Source organism: Vanacampus margaritifer, chromosome 4 (assembly GCF_051991255.1).
Source record: "Vanacampus margaritifer isolate UIUO_Vmar chromosome 4, RoL_Vmar_1.0, whole genome shotgun sequence".
In the NCBI taxonomy this organism is placed as follows: domain Eukaryota; kingdom Metazoa; phylum Chordata; class Actinopteri; order Syngnathiformes; family Syngnathidae; genus Vanacampus; species Vanacampus margaritifer.
Window position 1 is genome coordinate 7434513 of NC_135435.1, and position 19086 is coordinate 7453598.

Below are 19086 nucleotides of genomic sequence, written 5' to 3' on the forward strand. Positions count from 1 at the left end.
GTAATATTTCACAAAATGAAAGACATCAGTTATAACCAGTGTTGGGAACGTTACTTTAAAAAAGTAATTAGTTAGTTACTTATTACTTGCTTTAAAAAAGTAATTGAAATACTTCATAATAAAAGTAACTCATTACCAGGCAAAGTAACTATTTTCACTAGTTATTTATTTTTATATCAAACAATTTGGATTTTTATTTATTTTTATATTATTATAATTAGATTTTTATACAAGGAATTCAAATTACGTCTAGGCTATATGGGGTGTTTTCATTTATTTTTGTGAGTATTTATGTCACGCAAATACCACACTCCATAAAATGACATATAATAATAATAAAAATAATAATAAATTAAATTTAGAGCGGTCATGTATGTTCTACCACTGCCAGTTACTACAGCAATCAGAAAAATAATACAAATAAAATAATTACTGGATAGACGGTGATTTGTGGCACATATGTCATCTATAGGTAATTTGTAGTCAGTCCTAGCCAGTTCCTCCAGGATTTCGCGGGCCTTTTTTGATTGTTGCTGGCTAAAATAATCAATAATAGATCAAATAAATTGCCAATGATATTAAAATATACGGTGCTTAATGCTATCATGGCCAAAATCATTGCCATAACTACTACTACATTTACTCCTCAAAATCATCAGCTTCCATTTGATCTCTCTGAAAAACACACTTATGTTCACTTTCAATATGGTGATATATCTTCAGTTTAAAATTCTACACATTTCAAGACATGTTTAATGATTGATTTACGTCAGAAAACCGCTCAACTCTAGGCTTAACATGCATCATTCACATACAAATGCCACTCCATTGACTCCATGAGTGTGAGCATATTTCTTTTAACACTTTTCACATGTTTAGCACTTGTGAAATAAGAGAAATACAATTGTTGGCGCTATTAATTACTCTAGGCGAGCGTGTTGCTATGACTTACCGATATCTTTATCGCTGTTCTGGTGCTTGTGGAGGCGCACTATGGTTCTTGGTGGAACAGAACTATCAACAAATCGCTCCTCATGGCGGCCGTTTTTCAGCAAATCTTGAAATCTTTGGATTGTCACTCTTGTCAAAGTTGTCAAACCAGTTCCAGGCAAGGATGTGGACTCTTTGCTAAAATGCTAAAATATGCTAAGCCTTAAGGTACAGAAGGAAGAAGGACGACACGTCCGTCACGTCGTGACACGCTTCTCGCGGCACCTTCAAAATAAAAGTCACACCACACATTTCAGCTGCTAAGGCACTTTTATGGTGACAAGGTCCGACAACAACAGGCCTCTAACTGTGCGCAAATGACATTTGAGGAGTCAGTCACCGCACAACGTCATGTAAGCTTACTTCGAGCCTTGAAACTAATAAATAAATTATAACGCAATGCATTTCTCATACAATAATGATAACGGCGTTTCAAATATGGGGAGAATAGTTATGAGATCATAAATGGAATCCTGTTATAAAGAATTATATGCAAATGCACAATTAACTGATGATGACCTTCTTTCTCTAGAGGCCGAATAAAACCATTACTTGGACGATTCAGCGATCTTAAAGCCCTGCTTTCAAGCATCGACGTTAAAGCGGGCAGTATTGATGCTGTCCTGTTGGATGCTGGCTGTTCTTCCATGCAGATGGATCATGCAGAACGAGGCTTCTCGCTCAGTAGGGATGGGCCCTTGGACATGAGAATGGATGGAGAGAGGTGACATATTTTCATCATATTTACAAAATTGGCAACATAATTGTATCCAGACATGCAATTTGTATGTTTTGGTCAGAAAAAAATAAAAATTAGTAACTATCAGGGTCCAAATGCCTAATTCAGATTTGCGCAAAAGGAATTTGTTTAAGAACAATGCTGCAAGGATCATGAGACTCTTACCTGATACTGGTTATGCAACGGGATTTCTTCTATGTGTTAAATGTAAACTAAAGATTGGAAAGTAAAAAAGATGGCATCGTATGTTACTCCAAAGAGGTCTGCAAGCCACTTTAGATTTTTACTTTCTGATTGAAATGGTGAATTTGGTATTCATTGTATAACTTGAAATTGTCATAATTATTTGTATGCTTCTGTCAATACGGTGGAGCGTTTGGTGGATGGTATACTATATTTGGGGAATTTATTGAATTTAACTTTTACGAACTGGAACAAGGCTTGTTTGTGTATGACATATCAAAAACAGTTTTGTTTATGTAGAGCAATTGATTAGGCATGTTTTTGAAATATGTAATGTGGAGCCCACATACCCAAGTAGCTAATTTAAAAAAAAAAAAACTTTTTAATGGCTTTTTTATAGATACAGTAGTTGAATTTGGAGTGCCGTCCACCTTTCAAGACAACCAAGTAAATCTTTCCTTATCTGCCTAGTTGAGGATATGTCTGTAAGGTGTTCAGCACTTGCCCCACTGTTATGTAATAGTGTGATTAATGTAAATGATAACCATCCTCACATTGAGTTTCTCTGCCCATGACATGATCAGATTGACTGGGTCACGACCAAGAGCCACTCTCAAGTGATGGCTGTTTTCTGGTCATCAGGCTAATATTATTCTAATATTATGCAGAAGCACTAAAATTTAGAAAAACTTGCATCCTCCGCACGTGTGACATCCCTGCTATAAAGGATAAGCAGAGTAGCAATGAGTTTTGTTGGATACACAGATTACCATTAACTACTGTATCTGTTAGCTTTGGACTAGCTCAGGGGTCAGCAACCTTTCCTGTCTGGAGCCGCAAAGCATTTGAACATTGTGATGAATGAAACTGCGGGCCGATGAGCTAATTAGAGCTGCACCATAACAGAAAAACAGCATCCAATACTTTTAAGATTTATTTTCTTCTACCTTTCGGCTTCGGTTTTTTGACGTTTTTTCTTTTTCTTTTGGTAATTTATCAGACTCTTTTTTTCATACTTTTATGTCAAATTTCTGACATTTTTGGCAATTTTATGTATATATTATCTTAATTTTCTGCCTCTCTTCTTTTTTGGACATTTTATGGTAATTTTGCTTATTTTTTTATTTTTTTTAACGTTATGTTTTTTTTTATATTTCATTTTCTCACTTTTTTTGTTGTTGCAATTTTGTGTACATTACCAAATGTGATAATTTTATGTTTTTCTTCTTCCTTTTTGGACATTCTATGGTCCCTTTTTTAAAGACATTTTAAGGTATTAATTAACTTGTTTTAATTTACCTGTATTTCCTCTCTTTTTCTGACAACTTATAAATTTGGACTGACATTTTATTTTTTTATATTTAATGATTCATTTTTTAAATCAAAATAGTTAATTCATTTAAATAATGTTTTATCTAAAAAATAATTAAAATAAATATGTAAAAAAAAAAAATATATATACAAACTTTTTTTTAGCGATCCAGAGGGAGCCACAGGAGAGGGACTAAAAAGTCACATGTGGCTCCAGAGCCGCAGGTTCCAGACCCCCAGACTAGCTGTTTGGTCAGTAAAGTTGTGAACATAGGGCGACATTTGTATGTGGCAATGCCTTACATACACACAGTGTAGTGTTTTCCTCACTTTTTTGGATTAATTTATTTGGATTTGCTATCATTCTTCCAAAGACGTGATTAAAACACAAATGTTTTAAATTATGAAAACAATTGTTTTTCTCCACCTATCTATCAATGTTACTAATTTTCAAAAATCTATAACCGTAAATATTAAAAATCAATGAAGTCTGAATACACTTAAAATAAAGCCATACATGTTGCTACCATTAATTATTACCATGCTCATCTATCATATAAATCTATTATAAATAATCATTTTACATCTAAATACATATGAACATCTCGCCTTTATCCACCAAACTTAAACTCATCACAATTCAACATTTTGATTCCTCACAAATCCTTGTTGTGATGATGATGAGCCATAAAGGTTTTTGGCTTACACCTTAGCAGGATTCACTGCTGCCAGCAAGGACGTGACGTTGCTAACTTTAATTGGTCTTCCCTTTGTGCGTAGGTTCTCCGACATGCCCTGTGCTGCTGACGTGGTGAATACCTTAGATCAACAGGCTCTTGCTTCTATCCTCACTGCATATGGTGAGGAGAGACACGCCAGGAAAATAGCTTCAGCCATTGTGGAGGCACGCCGTGTCAAGCCCATCACCCGGACGCAGCAGCTTGCAAGTGTGGTAGCAGGTAGTGAGACATTAACCTGATTAATTCCTATAATTTTCTGAAGGCTGTAACGGAATAAACCACAAGTTGAGTTCAAAGCCCTTTTCCCAATAGGAAATGTCAGAATCACTGAGCAATGATCTTAGTCACTCACTCAATTGTCTTCTGTATGATTTGTGTGTCTTTCTGTCCTTTTCCCTTTAAAAATAGCAATGACAAAAAGCACGAGTCTGAAAAAAAAATCTATGCCTTCGAATTAAACTAAATAGGTGTATGTACTATTTAAAAGATGCTTTCACAGTCATGCAAATAGAGATTCCTCCTCCTCATCTCCTTGCTCGCATGTATGCGGAAACACAAGACACTTGTGATAACACATACATCATAGGATTGCTTTTTTTCCCCTGATGACCCCCCACACACCTTTTTTTTGTTTTTGTTTAGATGCCTCCCAGATTTGAGGTGCTGAATGAGTAAAATGTTGTAGTCAGTAGTTATTGCACAGAGCAGCATGTGCGTCAGCGTCACCCTGGGAGAACAGGTGTGGGTAAGAGCAGCCGTCTGATCTCTTTTGAAGAGCAACAGCAAATCACTGCCTCTGCTTATTCGAAACAATCCAAATAGGCCTTTATTAAAGCAAGTAGCAGCGGGGCTCTGTGACCAATTGTGCCATAAATGCTGACAAGAAAAATATGTCATTTGAGGGGAAATAACACATTTATGAAATTTGGCTTGTGCAACTGCACCCAATTCAACTGCGAGATGTATAAACAACATGAAATTCAGACTTGTTCTCTGACTACTCATGCTGACTTTTTTTCCTTTCTTTCATTTTATTGCATTTTGTTTTCGCTTTAGAAAAGATTTCAAGTTGTTTTCTTCAGATAAAACGAATACAACGAATATTGATTGATATAATAAACTATGTAACACAACATATGCTGCACATTTTCAATTAGCCTGTTTTGCATTTACAAGGTCCAGCTGTTTCCTAAAAGTCACGTGTTTGAAAATGCAGTTTGATTAGTGTCCATAGCAACTACATAGCAAGTGTAGAGACACAGAAAAAAAGGACAATAACAAAGATTGGATTTAACTAAATAAATGTTTTATACATTTCAAGTACAAAGTACACTAAATGTTTGTGATGTTGTTTTTCAAATCAGTACTTACAAGCACGTCACGTTTTCAGCCTTCTAAAACACGTTTGGCCTAACGTGGGGATAAAAGTTGTGGATGTGGTGCAACCTTGCACTCATAAATAAAATGTCACATTGACAAACTTCATGCTGTATGATGGCACATGTACATTGCACATCTGCCGAACAGTCAGTCACAGTTTGAAAAAGAGCTTGGCCATTCCTTTGTGAAGTTTGCATTACTTATGTCAGATTTCTTTGTGTATTTTTCACTGTTCTCCCCAAAGCATGCATACAAGTGATCATATTTGTGAACCTTAGTGTGGTTGTCATTGAATTTTTGTATAGACGTATGGTGGCCAAGATGTATAAAACGAATTGGATAAACAAACACTTGTAACAACTCTGAAACGCATTTACCATGTCTGATACTTCCCAAAATTGTGGATAGAGGAAACAATTGCTTGACTACTTGTGTCAGTCAAACATCTTGATAAAGGTGGGCATTCTGTCAATATTGACAGACAGTCCATCAATCCGTCAATGACAAGCGCCCATTTTGTTGACAAAGATTGATGAGAAACTTAGAAAAATAGACGCACTGACCATAGCAGGAAGCGGGTTTTCGTTTGTCATTCAGTTCCCCATACTGCTGAAGCGTGTTGCAGAGGCGTATAAACCTGCCCCACAACATTCAGAACCTTTTGGAACTCTATGCTGATCTCATCCAACCCTGGGGCCCTGACACTGAGGAGTTTTGTTTTGTTTTTTACCACCTTGGTGACTTAAACCCCAGAGAGAGCCTGCCTCAGAATTCCCAGATTCCGCTTCTTCATTCTTTGAAGTATTTTCCCCACGGATTCACAAGATCCCAAGTCAAGATCAGCATTTCCCCATTGCCATTCTACATAGTAGTGATGGTGCACTGCTTGCCCCTCCTGAGACGCCGGATGGTTGACCAGAATTTTCTCAAAGCCATCTGGAGGTTCTCATTGGCCTCATCAAACTCCTCCAAGACCCAATTTTTTGCCTCAGCGACCAACAAAGTTGCATTCTGCTTGGCCAGCTGCTAAGCATCAGCTTCCTCCTCAGTCCCACGGGTCATAAAAGCCCAATAGAACTCAGTCTTCAGCTGGTGTCCTCTAACAGGTTTGGGGATTGCTGCCACAACAGGCACGACCACCTTACGGCCACAATTCTGGTCAGCCGCCTCAACAAAACCCTGGAAAATATCCACTTGGACTCAGCGTCCCGTGTTTCCCCCGGGATGTTGGTGAACTTCTTCTGACAGGGAATTCTGCCAGATGTTCCTAGCAGACTCTCACAATACATTTGGATCTGCACATGCGGCTGCAAGTGCAATGACACAACCACAAAGTTAATCATCAAACTGCAGCCTAGGGTTTTCTGGTGCATAAGATACCTTTATGTCTAAACATGATGGTTGTATTCGTATTGACAATAAGTGCACAAAATCCAGTAACAGAATATTGCCCGTGTTCTGATCAGATGGGCTGCTCCTCCTAATCGTACCCAGGTCTGATGGTTGTTACCCACGTGAACACTGAACAATGATGGAGTCCCTAGCAGGAGCGCTGTCTAGCACCACCTCCAATGATTTTTTTCCCCGCCCTATGGCTAGAAGCTACACTTTGAATACATAAAATCTATGTAAGGTGGAGCTCACTAGAAATTTGACAAATAATGGGCTGTGGCAAGGGAACGGAACTTTACAGGGTTTTCGGTCTCCACGATGTTACTTGGGAAATTGTTACATAGTCACGTATAGTAAGGCACAAAGCTCCTGCTGTGGTGGGCTGTGCGACATGTTTTGCGTCTTATGGTATAGGGGTGCGCGGCCACAGACCCGCACGTGGCTCGAGCCGGAGCATAGAGTTCCCCCTGACAAGACGCAGGACAGTGCCCATGGAATGCCTGGTGGATTATGGAGAGACCAGCTATATTTCGGCGTACAGAGAGATGTTCCACAGGGTGGCTTGGGAACATTCTTTGACACTTGTCTTGTAGGATTTGAAGGATTTTAAGACATTGGCTGGTGCTCCTTTCCACACAGGGAAAGCATATTCAAAGGTAATTCTGCATGCACGATCTGTACAGATGGGAAAGACTTTCTGCAGAGATGGAGATTCTGCTTCTGTACAGCATACCCAGCAAACGTGCAGCGCTTTTTGCTTTTTCGACAGCAATGGGCACCCAACTCATGGTGTTGTTTAGGGTTACCCCAAGGAGGGTGATGTTTTCTGACATCCAAAAGGATGGGTATCCTGAACTGAAATATCAGGATCCATACTCCATCCTGAATTTGGGAGGGAGACTACCGTCTCGTCCACCAGAGTGACCCCCAACATACAGATGCCAAGCCAAGGGGTAATAGTGAAAGAGGGACCAACCTCTCTTGAGAGCACTCATAGCAGAGCTGAAGCTATTTGTAGAGGCGAGCCTAACTATATCTAGTCAGAACTTCTCAACCTCGCACACTAGCTAAGGATGATTACATACAGATAAGGTAACATCATACGTCTCTAGAGCCAACTTCTGTAGCCTGGGATCATACTGCCAAGGTCACTAGCTCCAGCTCACACTGCACCAGATTTTGTTGGCCCATCCCACAGGTGGTGAGCCATTGGGAAGAGGGACCCATGTTGCCTTTTTGGCCCCTTTGGTCCATCCCTGGCTCTAAAGGGGTTTCCGGTGACTCGTGTCTGAGCGAGGTCCTAAATTTTATTTACTTATTTCTTGCTCACACTGCAGGTCCAGCACCAGGCTGTTGATGTTCTACAGTTGTTGTGCAATGGATTCACTCTTTTATTGCTTGACACCACAACGTCACTTTACATATAAAATGCAAATGAGAAACAACAGCAATATACTATACAGTATGTACATTTGTGTTTGCGGAGGAGGGATGGTTGGTTGTGCAATGTATACTGTACTTATTGTGGTTGTTTTTGTACACATGGTAAGCTCTCCATGGATCTGTCTTTTGGACCTTTGAAAGATGAATTAGAGAGAGGGAGAAAGAGAGAGCACATGGCTTGGGGAGGCGAGACTTGGGCTTGGTCTCTCTGTGCAGGCATTGTATTGATTGCAGTGTGACTCACACCTTAGGCTGTTGAGTGCAGGAGGGGAGAAATGCCACATCACTCACTTCTCTATTTATTGCAGTTTCTCTTAAAGGTCGTATATGGGCCTTTACATTGAAATGGTGTAAACTTCTACCCCACAACCCAAAATATATGTGTTCATTGTTCAAACATAAATTGAAACCCAAAATGTTTCATTATTAAGAACACACTGAGAAGATAACAAGACTACGAAAGAAAAAGAAAGTCAGAAACTCAGTCGTAACAAACAAATGGAAGCCAACCCAACCCAACAACCTCCCCAATCAAAATGTAAAAAATATTGGGGGGGGGGTGGTTATAGTTAATAGGTGAGTCCAAAGGTGCCGAACTGAGTAAAATATTTTGGTTTCCAACTCCAATTTTGCAGTGTGTCACATGACAGTTTGAAATTGTTGTGAGACTTAACGGTTTTCGTCTCTTAAAATAAGAGCAGAGCTTTCGTTCTGTGCTCCATACTTGACGTAACATTATGCTTACACCCAATAACAATTTTGTTGGTCAATAGCCACACTACTATCAATCTTTCCAATCCAACTTTATTGATAAAGCACTTTATAACACAACTTATATAACTAAAGTTAGTAAAAAACAATACAATCATAAAACAGTAAAAGGCACATACATTTTCCCCCCAGGGCAGCTAAATCTCTTTTGCTGAGCAAGATACCAGACGCATGTATGCGACCATCCCGCACCCACTTGTCGTCAGAGATGGGAAGTAACGTACAAATACTTTGTTACTTTACTTGAGTAGTTTTTTCAGTACTTTCCTGAGTATTGATTTTTTAGACTACTTTTTACTTTTGTCCGTTACATCTTAACATGATTATCTGTACTTTTTACTTGATACATTTTCAAAACAAGGTCGATACTTTTTTATTTTTTTTTTGTAATGCATGAAAACGATTAAAATACTTGACCTGGAAGAAAAAGCAGCCAACAATGTAACCTGGCTTCGCTAATAATATAAAGCGTTTCACACGGTCCCGTACATCCCAGCTTGTGATTGGCTCTACGACACGTGATCACATGACGTGCATTTGGCTAGATTAGAACAACACATAAATATAAGGGCAATGTGTGCCGCCACTACAGACGATAATTTGAAATTAATAACAAGTCAGAGAGTCAATTAGCCGATGTATCCCCATTTTTGCTCCATTATCCTAATATCTTTCAAATTGACGTAGGTGGAAATATCCGGTAAAAATACATTTTACTTCTACTCGTCAAGTACTTACTTTTACTTGAGTAATTATTTGAGGGAGTACTTTTACTCTGCTCGTTGTCCATCGTCCCATCAATCCATTGGAATCTGCATCCATCTCAGACACAAGGGCTTAAATCCCATTACATGCCAGATTTACATAGAAAGTGACTGGCCAAATCTTCCTTGGGCTTATAGAGGTGTACATAATGGCAGGTGTAGTTTTCATAAGCCATCCTTTCTGATGTCTTTATTTCTACTTATTCCATGTGCAATTTAGCAAGGCTCACTGACATTTTTAATAGAAATATGAATGCATCAAAAATGTTCCTATTATTGATTGCAAGCTAACGTTTGCCCGAAGTACTGCAAAGGCGGGTTACACGTGCTGACAGCTGAGTCTGAACAGCCAGACAACAAAAACATTTGAAATATGAACATGGTGTGCATGACTTAAAAACATTTGGTTCTATTGCCTTAAGTATTTTAGTGACACATTCGTCAGTCAACACCATGTCCGCCGTCCATCTGCTCTGTGTTGGGGCTCTGGTGGCCTGAATGGACCCGCAGCTCAGTCCTGCTGCTCTTCTCTCACTTCCCTGCATGCAGTGGCCTGTACATATTCAATAATGTCATTTTTGTTGCCGTCAATTGTTGACTCATGCTGCATTCATGATATAAATATATTAGCACTGTTCAAGTGCCATTTCCCGCAGCCAAGTATTTATTTAACTGAATGGCTTTCTTCAAGAGGGCCTTCAATGTATCAGACTGTCTTTGGACTCAGCTTTTTGGATTTGTATTGATTTTGGGGACCGTACTTTGGATTGGCAGATGGGGATGGTGTGTGGGCGGCAGAACGTGTGCTTTAATGGTAGAGGTACCATCCTCATCAACCATCTGGGAAAATTATATTCCAGGGTAACTGATAGCAGAGTCCTGCTATTATTTAAACCTAAAATGTGGTTTTCGTCCTAGGTTGTTGAACACAGGACAAGCAGTACGTATTAGTAATTGTACAAGAATGTGCATGAGGAATTGTCCAGCCAGTCCACATGTGCTTTGTGCATATGAAAAAGACATATAAAAAGACATACAACAGCCTTGTACTGTTCTGTGGAGTTTTGCTGATGGTCAAGAGGAGGAAGGTGACGATAGTGACTGCACAGTAAATTCTGTTGAATAAATTTGACTATATTTTGAGTGGGACCAAATAGGACTCAGTTTTAGAGTAATATTTACACTTGGAAGAGAGTAAGATAAAAAAATTGACCCAAAAAAAAGTCACTGAAGGGTTGAGGAACCTTCAGGTTGGGAAACGGCCGTAGAACAACCTAAGCTATGCCACTTCTACTGTTTGTTTAGCTCCAAGATGTTTTTGGTCTCGGAGTTATGAAGATTCCAGCTGACACGAGCGATATATTTACTACAGTAACACACAGCAGGAGCTCTATTGCTCAGGGCGCCGATTGGCTGTCTCCCAAGCTGACGTTTGTGAGGTTGTTCCTCAACCCTTGAGTGCTTTTTACTTATTTATTTTTCACTTAGTCATCCAATTATTTTGACCTGCAGTGCTCACAGAATGTCAAAGGGACGATGCATTGTGGGTCACTGACTGCTTTTATGACATAGAAATTTGATTTTGACACATTGGTGAGCTGTTTTGGGAGCGATATGAGCTTTTGCAGATGATCCATGGTGTTGTGCAAAATCATCCAAGTTACTTTTGGCAAAAGCACTAAGTGAATGCAGATGAGCCAAAGCAATTGAGAAGGATCTTTGCAGTTGTGACGGTACCGACTCTTTGTTTGGGAAAGGAACTTTGGGTGAAGCATGTGTGAGCAGTTTTGGGATAGATATGTGCTTTTGCTAATGAACTTGCTAATGAAGTCTGTTTGGCCAAATGAACTTGCAGTTTTGAAAATGTCATCTCAGTTTCAAAAGATGTGCCAAACCTATGGAGAAAAACTGTAACTCATTCACTCCCAGACATTTTCACTGAAGCAACCCCCTTTTCTCCCAGCTGTTTTACTGGATTTGACTGATTTTGCAAGGCCCACAAAATATTGTGTTCTATTTATATACAAACATGGAACCTACCAAAAGAAAGATTAGATTCTCTTTCATCAGGAAAAAAATCTGTTTCCGTTTTGCAGCAATTAGCAGTAGAATATAGCTACGTTCCATCATTATTCACATTCCTGTTGCAAACACTGTCAAAAAGAGCTTGTTGCAACATGGCCCTGGCTGATCTCTTATACTCTGCTGCCACATTTTGTAATAACTCCCATTGCTTTAAGCCTTCTCTTCATGTCAGAAGCTGCATCAAAGCCTTAAAACACTTCTTCTTCTTCTTCTTTTTTTTTATGTATTATTAAGTTTTTGGGAGTGACGGTAGTGACAAAGTATTAAAAAACTTTTTTTTTTACACATTTTTGGGTTTGAATGAGTTAAATAGGAATAAGTTGTTGTTATAATTTTCCTTACTAATTGAACTGTAACTATCATAAAGACTGAAATATTGTAGACATTACAATATTTTCTGTGTCTGTGTCTAGGATCGTTTCCTGCGGCTGCTCTCCATGCTCGAAAGGACAAACTCAACCGACCTGCGCATGTGGCCACCAAGACCTTTCAGGCTCTGCGCATCTTGGTGAATGATGAGTTGAACCAACTTCATGCTGGTTTACGCGCTGCCCAGACAGCACTGAAATCTGGAGGACGTCTCTGCGTCATCACGTTTCACTCTCTAGAGGACAGACTGGTCAAACGCTTCCTTCAGAGTGATGATTTGTCTCATTTAGAGCAGTATCACTTTGGCCTGGGGAAGCACGGCACAAAGGACAAGTCAGAGACAAAAAAGGATGGAGCAAATTCTTATTGGTATCGTTTGCAAAAAAAGGTGATCACCCCGCAAAAGGCTGACGTTAAAGAGAATGCTCGAGCACGCTCTGCAAAACTTCGGGTAGCGCTCAGGTGTTAATCATGTTTTTATTTTTACACGTTATTCACACATTTAAATGTTTGCTTTTCTGTATTGAATACTGTATTAAGACTTTAATATTTTCATATTAATGATTTAGTTCTACATTTGGTTTGCTTTGGTCTACGGTTGGTTTGGTGAACGTCTGATCATCAAAGGCAGATTATACAAATAAATGGTGCACATTCTCAGGATTTATTGTTAATAAATAGGTTAATATTGACCTAAAAAAGTCTTCGCAATAGTTTCATAAACTAGAAATTGGAAAAATTAAGTGTTGGCACATTATTTAGCAAGTTGGACTTCTGCCCCCCTGTTAGATATTTGATCCTGTGGTCATTAGAAGCAGTGTAAGAAGTGTAAGAAATCATTCTTGAGCATTATCGTAGCGAGAATCTTGTGTTGCCACTCGCTAAGCACGGCTAACGCGAAGATTCGGATTTATCCAGACTTACACACTCGTACTCTGCCTCATAGCTACATTTGCGACTATATCACGTGTAGAATGTTTAAGACAATTTCGGTAACTGACAAAAGATCACTACAAATGTATACGCAATAACTGTACTAGATGCTGTATTTCTCTTTATGTCTGTTTTATGGGACTGTCCACAATTTACATATCCCAAGGTGACTGGCTTATGTGGCGCAAATCTCCATATGGCATATTTTAAATGCATATGTTTTTTTATGACTGCTCTGATTGATTTTAGGTGAATTTTTGTCACTTAAATGTTTTTCTATTTCCAGAGGTGGGTAGTAACTAGTTACATTTACTCCATTACATTTACTTGAGTGACTTTTTGGAAAAAAATCTTCGCATATTAACGTCAATCAAACAATTAACTTGTAAGTGGTTCGTTAAGCTCTGAAACCAGCAAAAAAGAAAACAAAGAGGGCACTGCTCATTGTGCATGCCTGCTTTAGCACCATGGCAGACGTTAGAATACGAGCTCAGTTATTTGAAGATGCCAGCATTTGCACATAATTTAGTTTTTGTCTATTTGATGATATTGTTGTTGTTTTTTTAATAAATCAGACTTCATGTACAGGCAGTTACTCAGTAGTTGAGTATTCTTTTCAGCGAATACTTTTTTTACTTGTACTTGAGTGATTTTTTTGATGACTACTTTTTTCTTTTACTTGAGTAATATTATTTTGAAGTAACGCTACTCTTACTTGAGTACAATTTTTGGCTACAGTTTAAACATGACAATTCTGATTAATATTACATTTGTGCAATATGAGTTATGCAGCGAAATCCAGCCGTTTTGGTCCATCTCAGGGGGCGGCCATTTTGCCACTTGCTGTCGACTGAAGATGACATCACAGTTGCTCAGGCAACGACCAATCACAGCTCACCTGTTTTCTGAAGTTGAGCTATGATTGATTGTTACCTGAAACCTGAGCAACTGTGATGTAATTTTCGCTTGACAGCAAGTGGCAAAATGGCTACCTTCAGATAATGATAAAACCTGCTGGATTTTTACATTTTAACTCATAATCCACTAGCGCAATATTAACCAAAATTCCCCTCTAAATCGTCCCCCTTGTCCAATCAGCCATGATTGCTCACCCACATACCAACCACTTCCGGCAGGAAAATGTCGTTGTTATTTCTTTTAATGTGTGCTTTTTTTCTTCTTTTTTTAATCTATTAGTGCGATCGGCTTTTTGTTTAGTTTTTTGTTTTTGTGTTTTTTAATTTGCTGTTGAGATTAGTGTTTTGTTTTGTGCTTTTGTTTTTGTTTTTTTTGCTTTTGTGTTTTGCGCCGCCGTAACACAGTAAAACATGGTGCTGATAGTTATTTTGTATTGTAATTGGACGCTATACATGAAGAATTATTGGAGCAGGATAATGAAACAAAAACACTTGTCTCATGGGACAGTGTGATGACAACTTTCTTCAATAAAACAAGAGCATCGAGCTAAAGGAAGGGTTGTATTAAAGGACTTCATTGTAAGATGGAGCCTATCCTAGCTGACTTTGGACGAGAAGCAATGTGTATACTCTGGACCGGTCGCCAGTCAATCACCCACACAAGCAGGGAAGTCATTACATCAATTTGACTTTGTGCAGCCAATGCACTTTTCCAAGGAAATGTCTGACTCTCCATTTTTCTGGAATATAAGTTTAAATCTTAAATATTGATTTTATTTTTATGCATTTTATTTTTCCAAAACACAAATACAGCCAACTGGGCTTACTGAGATTTTAAGTTTATTAAACCTTTTATCGCCTGTCTCTCCAGAGTTTAAGTGCGTGCATGTGTGTGTGTTTGTGTGTTAAATAAAAATAACTGCTCACATTTTTTCCTTAGATTATAAATCTTGCTAATTCACCAAACAGAAAACAATCCATTCAGCCATTGTCTTTAAAGGGGTACTTGACTCATTGAGCCATTTTCAGCAGTAAAAAGTGAATACTTTGCACAGAATGAATTTGACAACTTAATTATTTTTCATGCACAATTAATACTTTTAAAAACACATTTTTCTACTTGCTGTCGACTGAAGATGACATCACCTGTGCTGAGGAAATGGGTAACGCCAATCAGGGCTCACCTGTTTTTTGGGTTTGGTCAGCAAACTGAGCCATGATTGGTCCCTACCTGTTTCCTCGGCACAAGAGATGTCATCTTCAGTCGACAGCAAGTGGAAAAATGTGCATCCCCCAGTGCTTCAAAATCGAATTTTCCAAACAAATGTTATGCAAAATAAGTCTGTGATGGTTTACATTTGGCATATGCTGTTCAAAGTGAAAAGGCAGAAAAACGGCGTTGATGTGACGTATTATTTCTACGGATTCAAAACACAGCCACTTGCTGCATCGCGCATGGATCTTTGAAAGATGTATGTGTCAAAACCTTACTTGCAATTTTCTCAAAACGAGGGATTTCAACCTGTTAACGTTGAAATTGCTGTAACTTTGTCAACTTTTTGAGGTACTTCCATGTATTATATATATAATTTTAAAGGGAATTAAATGAAGAATTAGAATAGGTGAGGTTTCATGTTTGGACCTAAGAGTACCCTTTTGCCAGAGACGACGGCCACATGTATACAGGGGGGGGGGGGGGGGGGGGGAAGTAGGTACAGTACTGTACAGTTATCAATTTAAAACAAGAGGGGGACATTAATTATGTTAATTTCACTGATATGATACTACTTGTTTATCAACTTTTGCACCCCCTGTATTAACGTCTGTATTTATCTTAAGTGCTCAAGTGAAACCCAAACCATACCTCATGGATAAGTAATGCCACTAAATACTGAATGACGCAAGTGTTAAATGTGCTGCTGAATGAGCTGTGAGGTTGTTCTTGAGCATTCTCACACATTTGGATTTTTACTATCAACTAACTGAGCATTTTCCATCAATGTTATTTCTATGTTCATTGATTACACAATTGTTTTTACCTTGGAAACTAAATGGTGCATGTAATAGTGAACTGTATTTTCAGGTATTATTGACTTATAAAAAGTAGACTGGAGTGGGATGGAATAGAGAGCATTTGATCATGTAAACTGTGTTAAAAATACTGAACGTAACCAGATTAAATAAAATTGATTTGTAAATATGTGTGAAATTACTACTGTTTAACAGGCTAGGAACTGGGTGGGATTAAATGGAGCAGTCCTAAAATAGTTCAGGCCACTTGGAGGAAAGGAGTAACTTTGCGACCACAGGAAATTTTGAATCTGATCAAATGGCCATTTTATGTGGGGTCCATCAAGGGTCAGTCCTTAGACCCCTTTTATTCTGTCTTTATATGACACACTGTAACAAATTGACTGTAGAATTTACAAGAAATAACTGGCAAAAAAGTTGCCAGCTAATTCTTGTAAAATCTCAGTACATTACTGTATTTTTTCTTTACTAGTATTTACTGTATATAAATTACAGTTACTTACTATATTTACTTTTACAGCAAATGTAATCTAGTTTGCTGTACTTTGTTTTTACCCACAATGCACTTTGTTTTACCCATAGTGCATTGCTGTATACAGTTAAATACTGTCAAATTAAAAAACAAGAAAATGCTGTAATTTTTTACTGTAGATTTTACAGAAATTTGTTACAGTGTTCCTTTGGGCTTCAGAATGTCAAAGTTGACTATCATGGTTATGCAGATAACACACAACTGTATTCATCATTGTCCCCTAAAAAATGACAGCAGTTCAGTTAACGTATTGTGTCATTAGGGAGAGCCAATTAACAACTGGATGAACCAAAATTTCCTTCAGCTAAACCAAAACAAAATGGAGGTTTTCACCTCAAGTTACTTACTGTCTTTAGAAACCAAAAGACCAAGTTCAAATTCTTGGGATGCTGATGTACTCAGACCTGAATTTCAGCATTCAAATTCAATTCAATCACTAAAACAGCCTTTTTGCAGCTGAAAAGCATCTCCAGACTGAATGACTGCATGCTCCAAGCAGACCAAGAAAAGCTTATCCATGTTTTTATCTCCAGCAGTCTCAATTATTGTAACGGTCTTCTGACAATTGCAGCTCATTCAGAACGCTGCAACTCGGGTTCTGACCAAAACAAAGTAATCAGAACATATCACTCAAGGCTCCGGCTCCTAGTCAGCTGTAGGAAGAGATTTCAAAATTCTGCTACTGGTTTATAAATAATAAATAATAATAAATGGTTTGGGTCCTGAATACATTAAAGAAATACTGATTGAATATAAACCCAGTAGGGCTCTGAGGTCTGCAGACTTGGGTCAATTAGTGGAACCCAGAGTTCAAAGTAAACATGGTGAAGCTGCATTTAGCTGTTATGCTGCACAGCCTCGAGTGTAAATGGTTTTAAATCCAGGTTAAAAAACTTTCCTATACAGTTGACTAAGGCCCTCTAAACATTTTTAAATCATGTTTTTTTTCTTTTAATTATTTTAGAAAACCCTTATTTCTTGCACCAATATAGTGCTCTACTGTATTAAAGATTTAATATTGTGTAAGTACTAACAGCAACAGCAACTTACAGTATATGTCCATGTGTGCACACTTGTTTCTCATGGCAACTCATGGCACACAGCACCTCTGAATGTAAGGGATTTGTTTAAACTTACATACAGTATCTATATATTAGTTGCCCTAGGCATTTTATTAATCCCTGTTAGGTAATTAAGAATAGAAGTGTTTAAGGAAGAAAGAAAGATTGCATGTTTGTTACTCAATGCAGGCAATAACATTTATGTTATCAAAGACGGCAAATTCTGAATCGCCATGGAAACTGTAACCTGAGACGACAGCAAAAACGCAGCAGGACAATGATATTAATGCAAGCTTGGATTGATCCATACATTGACAAGCAGGTATGTAACTAATAGCCTCTGTCATGGAATCACTTGTCTGAAGTTGCAAGCCGACATGCTGAGCAGGATCTCACCTGCTGCTAACCAAACACAGGATGAATGTCTTTCGTTTCAAAGTAGTCATACAAAAGCCTGTGTTTACTGTAGTCCTCTGCGAGGCCTCAATGCTTTTATTTACACGCATTTCAAGCACAGTGTTGGTACTGTGGATTACTTTTAGTCTGATGGCAGGAGAACAGAAGCTAATAAGTAGTGCATCTGTATACTTGCCAACCTTCAGACCTCAAAAACACAGAGGATTTTTTTCCAGCCCCAGCGCTCTGTTGGACTTTTGAATATGGGTTGAAAACAAAAACAACAATTGCAATGTGATACACTACGTAGATACTGCAGTGTACATACAAGAATGCTTTTGAACATAGCATACGCTTGAAATGATGGCAATATGACAGCATTCAGTTTTCATTTTCAGATTTGAAAGAAAATGCACTTGTAAAAAGTTTCTTATGTATATCACTTAAAGTGCTTGCGAGAAAGACTTTAAGTGTTTGACTATTTGTGTTGCTATTCTTTCTACACATAAATATTTCCAGCCATTATTAAGTCTTGTTCTGACTTGCATTGTTTATCTAATTGACTTATTATTAATCTGAGTAGGGTTGTCAACTGGGAAAGGCTCCAGTATGCCTCGCGACCTGAATGAGGATAAGCAGTATACAACGTGTGTAGAGTGATGGATGAATCTAAATAGCAATTTGTATTCGGATATTTGAATTGCCTCTTCAATTCAGCATACAAATTATTAGCTTTCTCACTTGACAAGAGCTGCGTCGGAATCACTAATCTTACAATTGGCATGCAACTTCCGTTTAAAACGTTAAAACCTGGTTGTATTTATACCACTTGAAATTTGCTTGGACTATTGCTTTTTTGAATCCTCTTGTCAAACAAGTTATTCAATGTGGTGCACTGCAATGCAATTTTACTAATGATGTAGTATTTAGTGAAAATAGGTGAAGATGACAGAACATGATTAATTGATGATAAAACTTAGCAACTTCTAATATCAGGAGTCTACAATATTATGCTTTATTTATTAACAGCAGAAAATTGGAAAAATTGT

General features: G+C 38.1%; 1 protein-coding gene across 1 annotated transcript in view; it reads left to right on the forward strand.

Annotated features, from left to right (window-relative positions):
* Positions 1–14881, forward strand: part of mettl15 (methyltransferase 15, mitochondrial 12S rRNA N4-cytidine) — a 59316-nt gene extending 44435 nt beyond the window's left edge. The window contains exons 4-6 of the mRNA XM_077564637.1: positions 1523–1714; positions 4004–4182; positions 12212–14881. Coding sequence (XP_077420763.1) covers positions 1523–1714; positions 4004–4182; positions 12212–12636 — 796 coding nt within the window. The 3' untranslated portion in view covers positions 12637–14881. The remainder of the gene's footprint in view (positions 1–1522; positions 1715–4003; positions 4183–12211) is intronic.
* The last annotated feature ends 4205 nt before the right edge of the window (positions 14882–19086 follow it).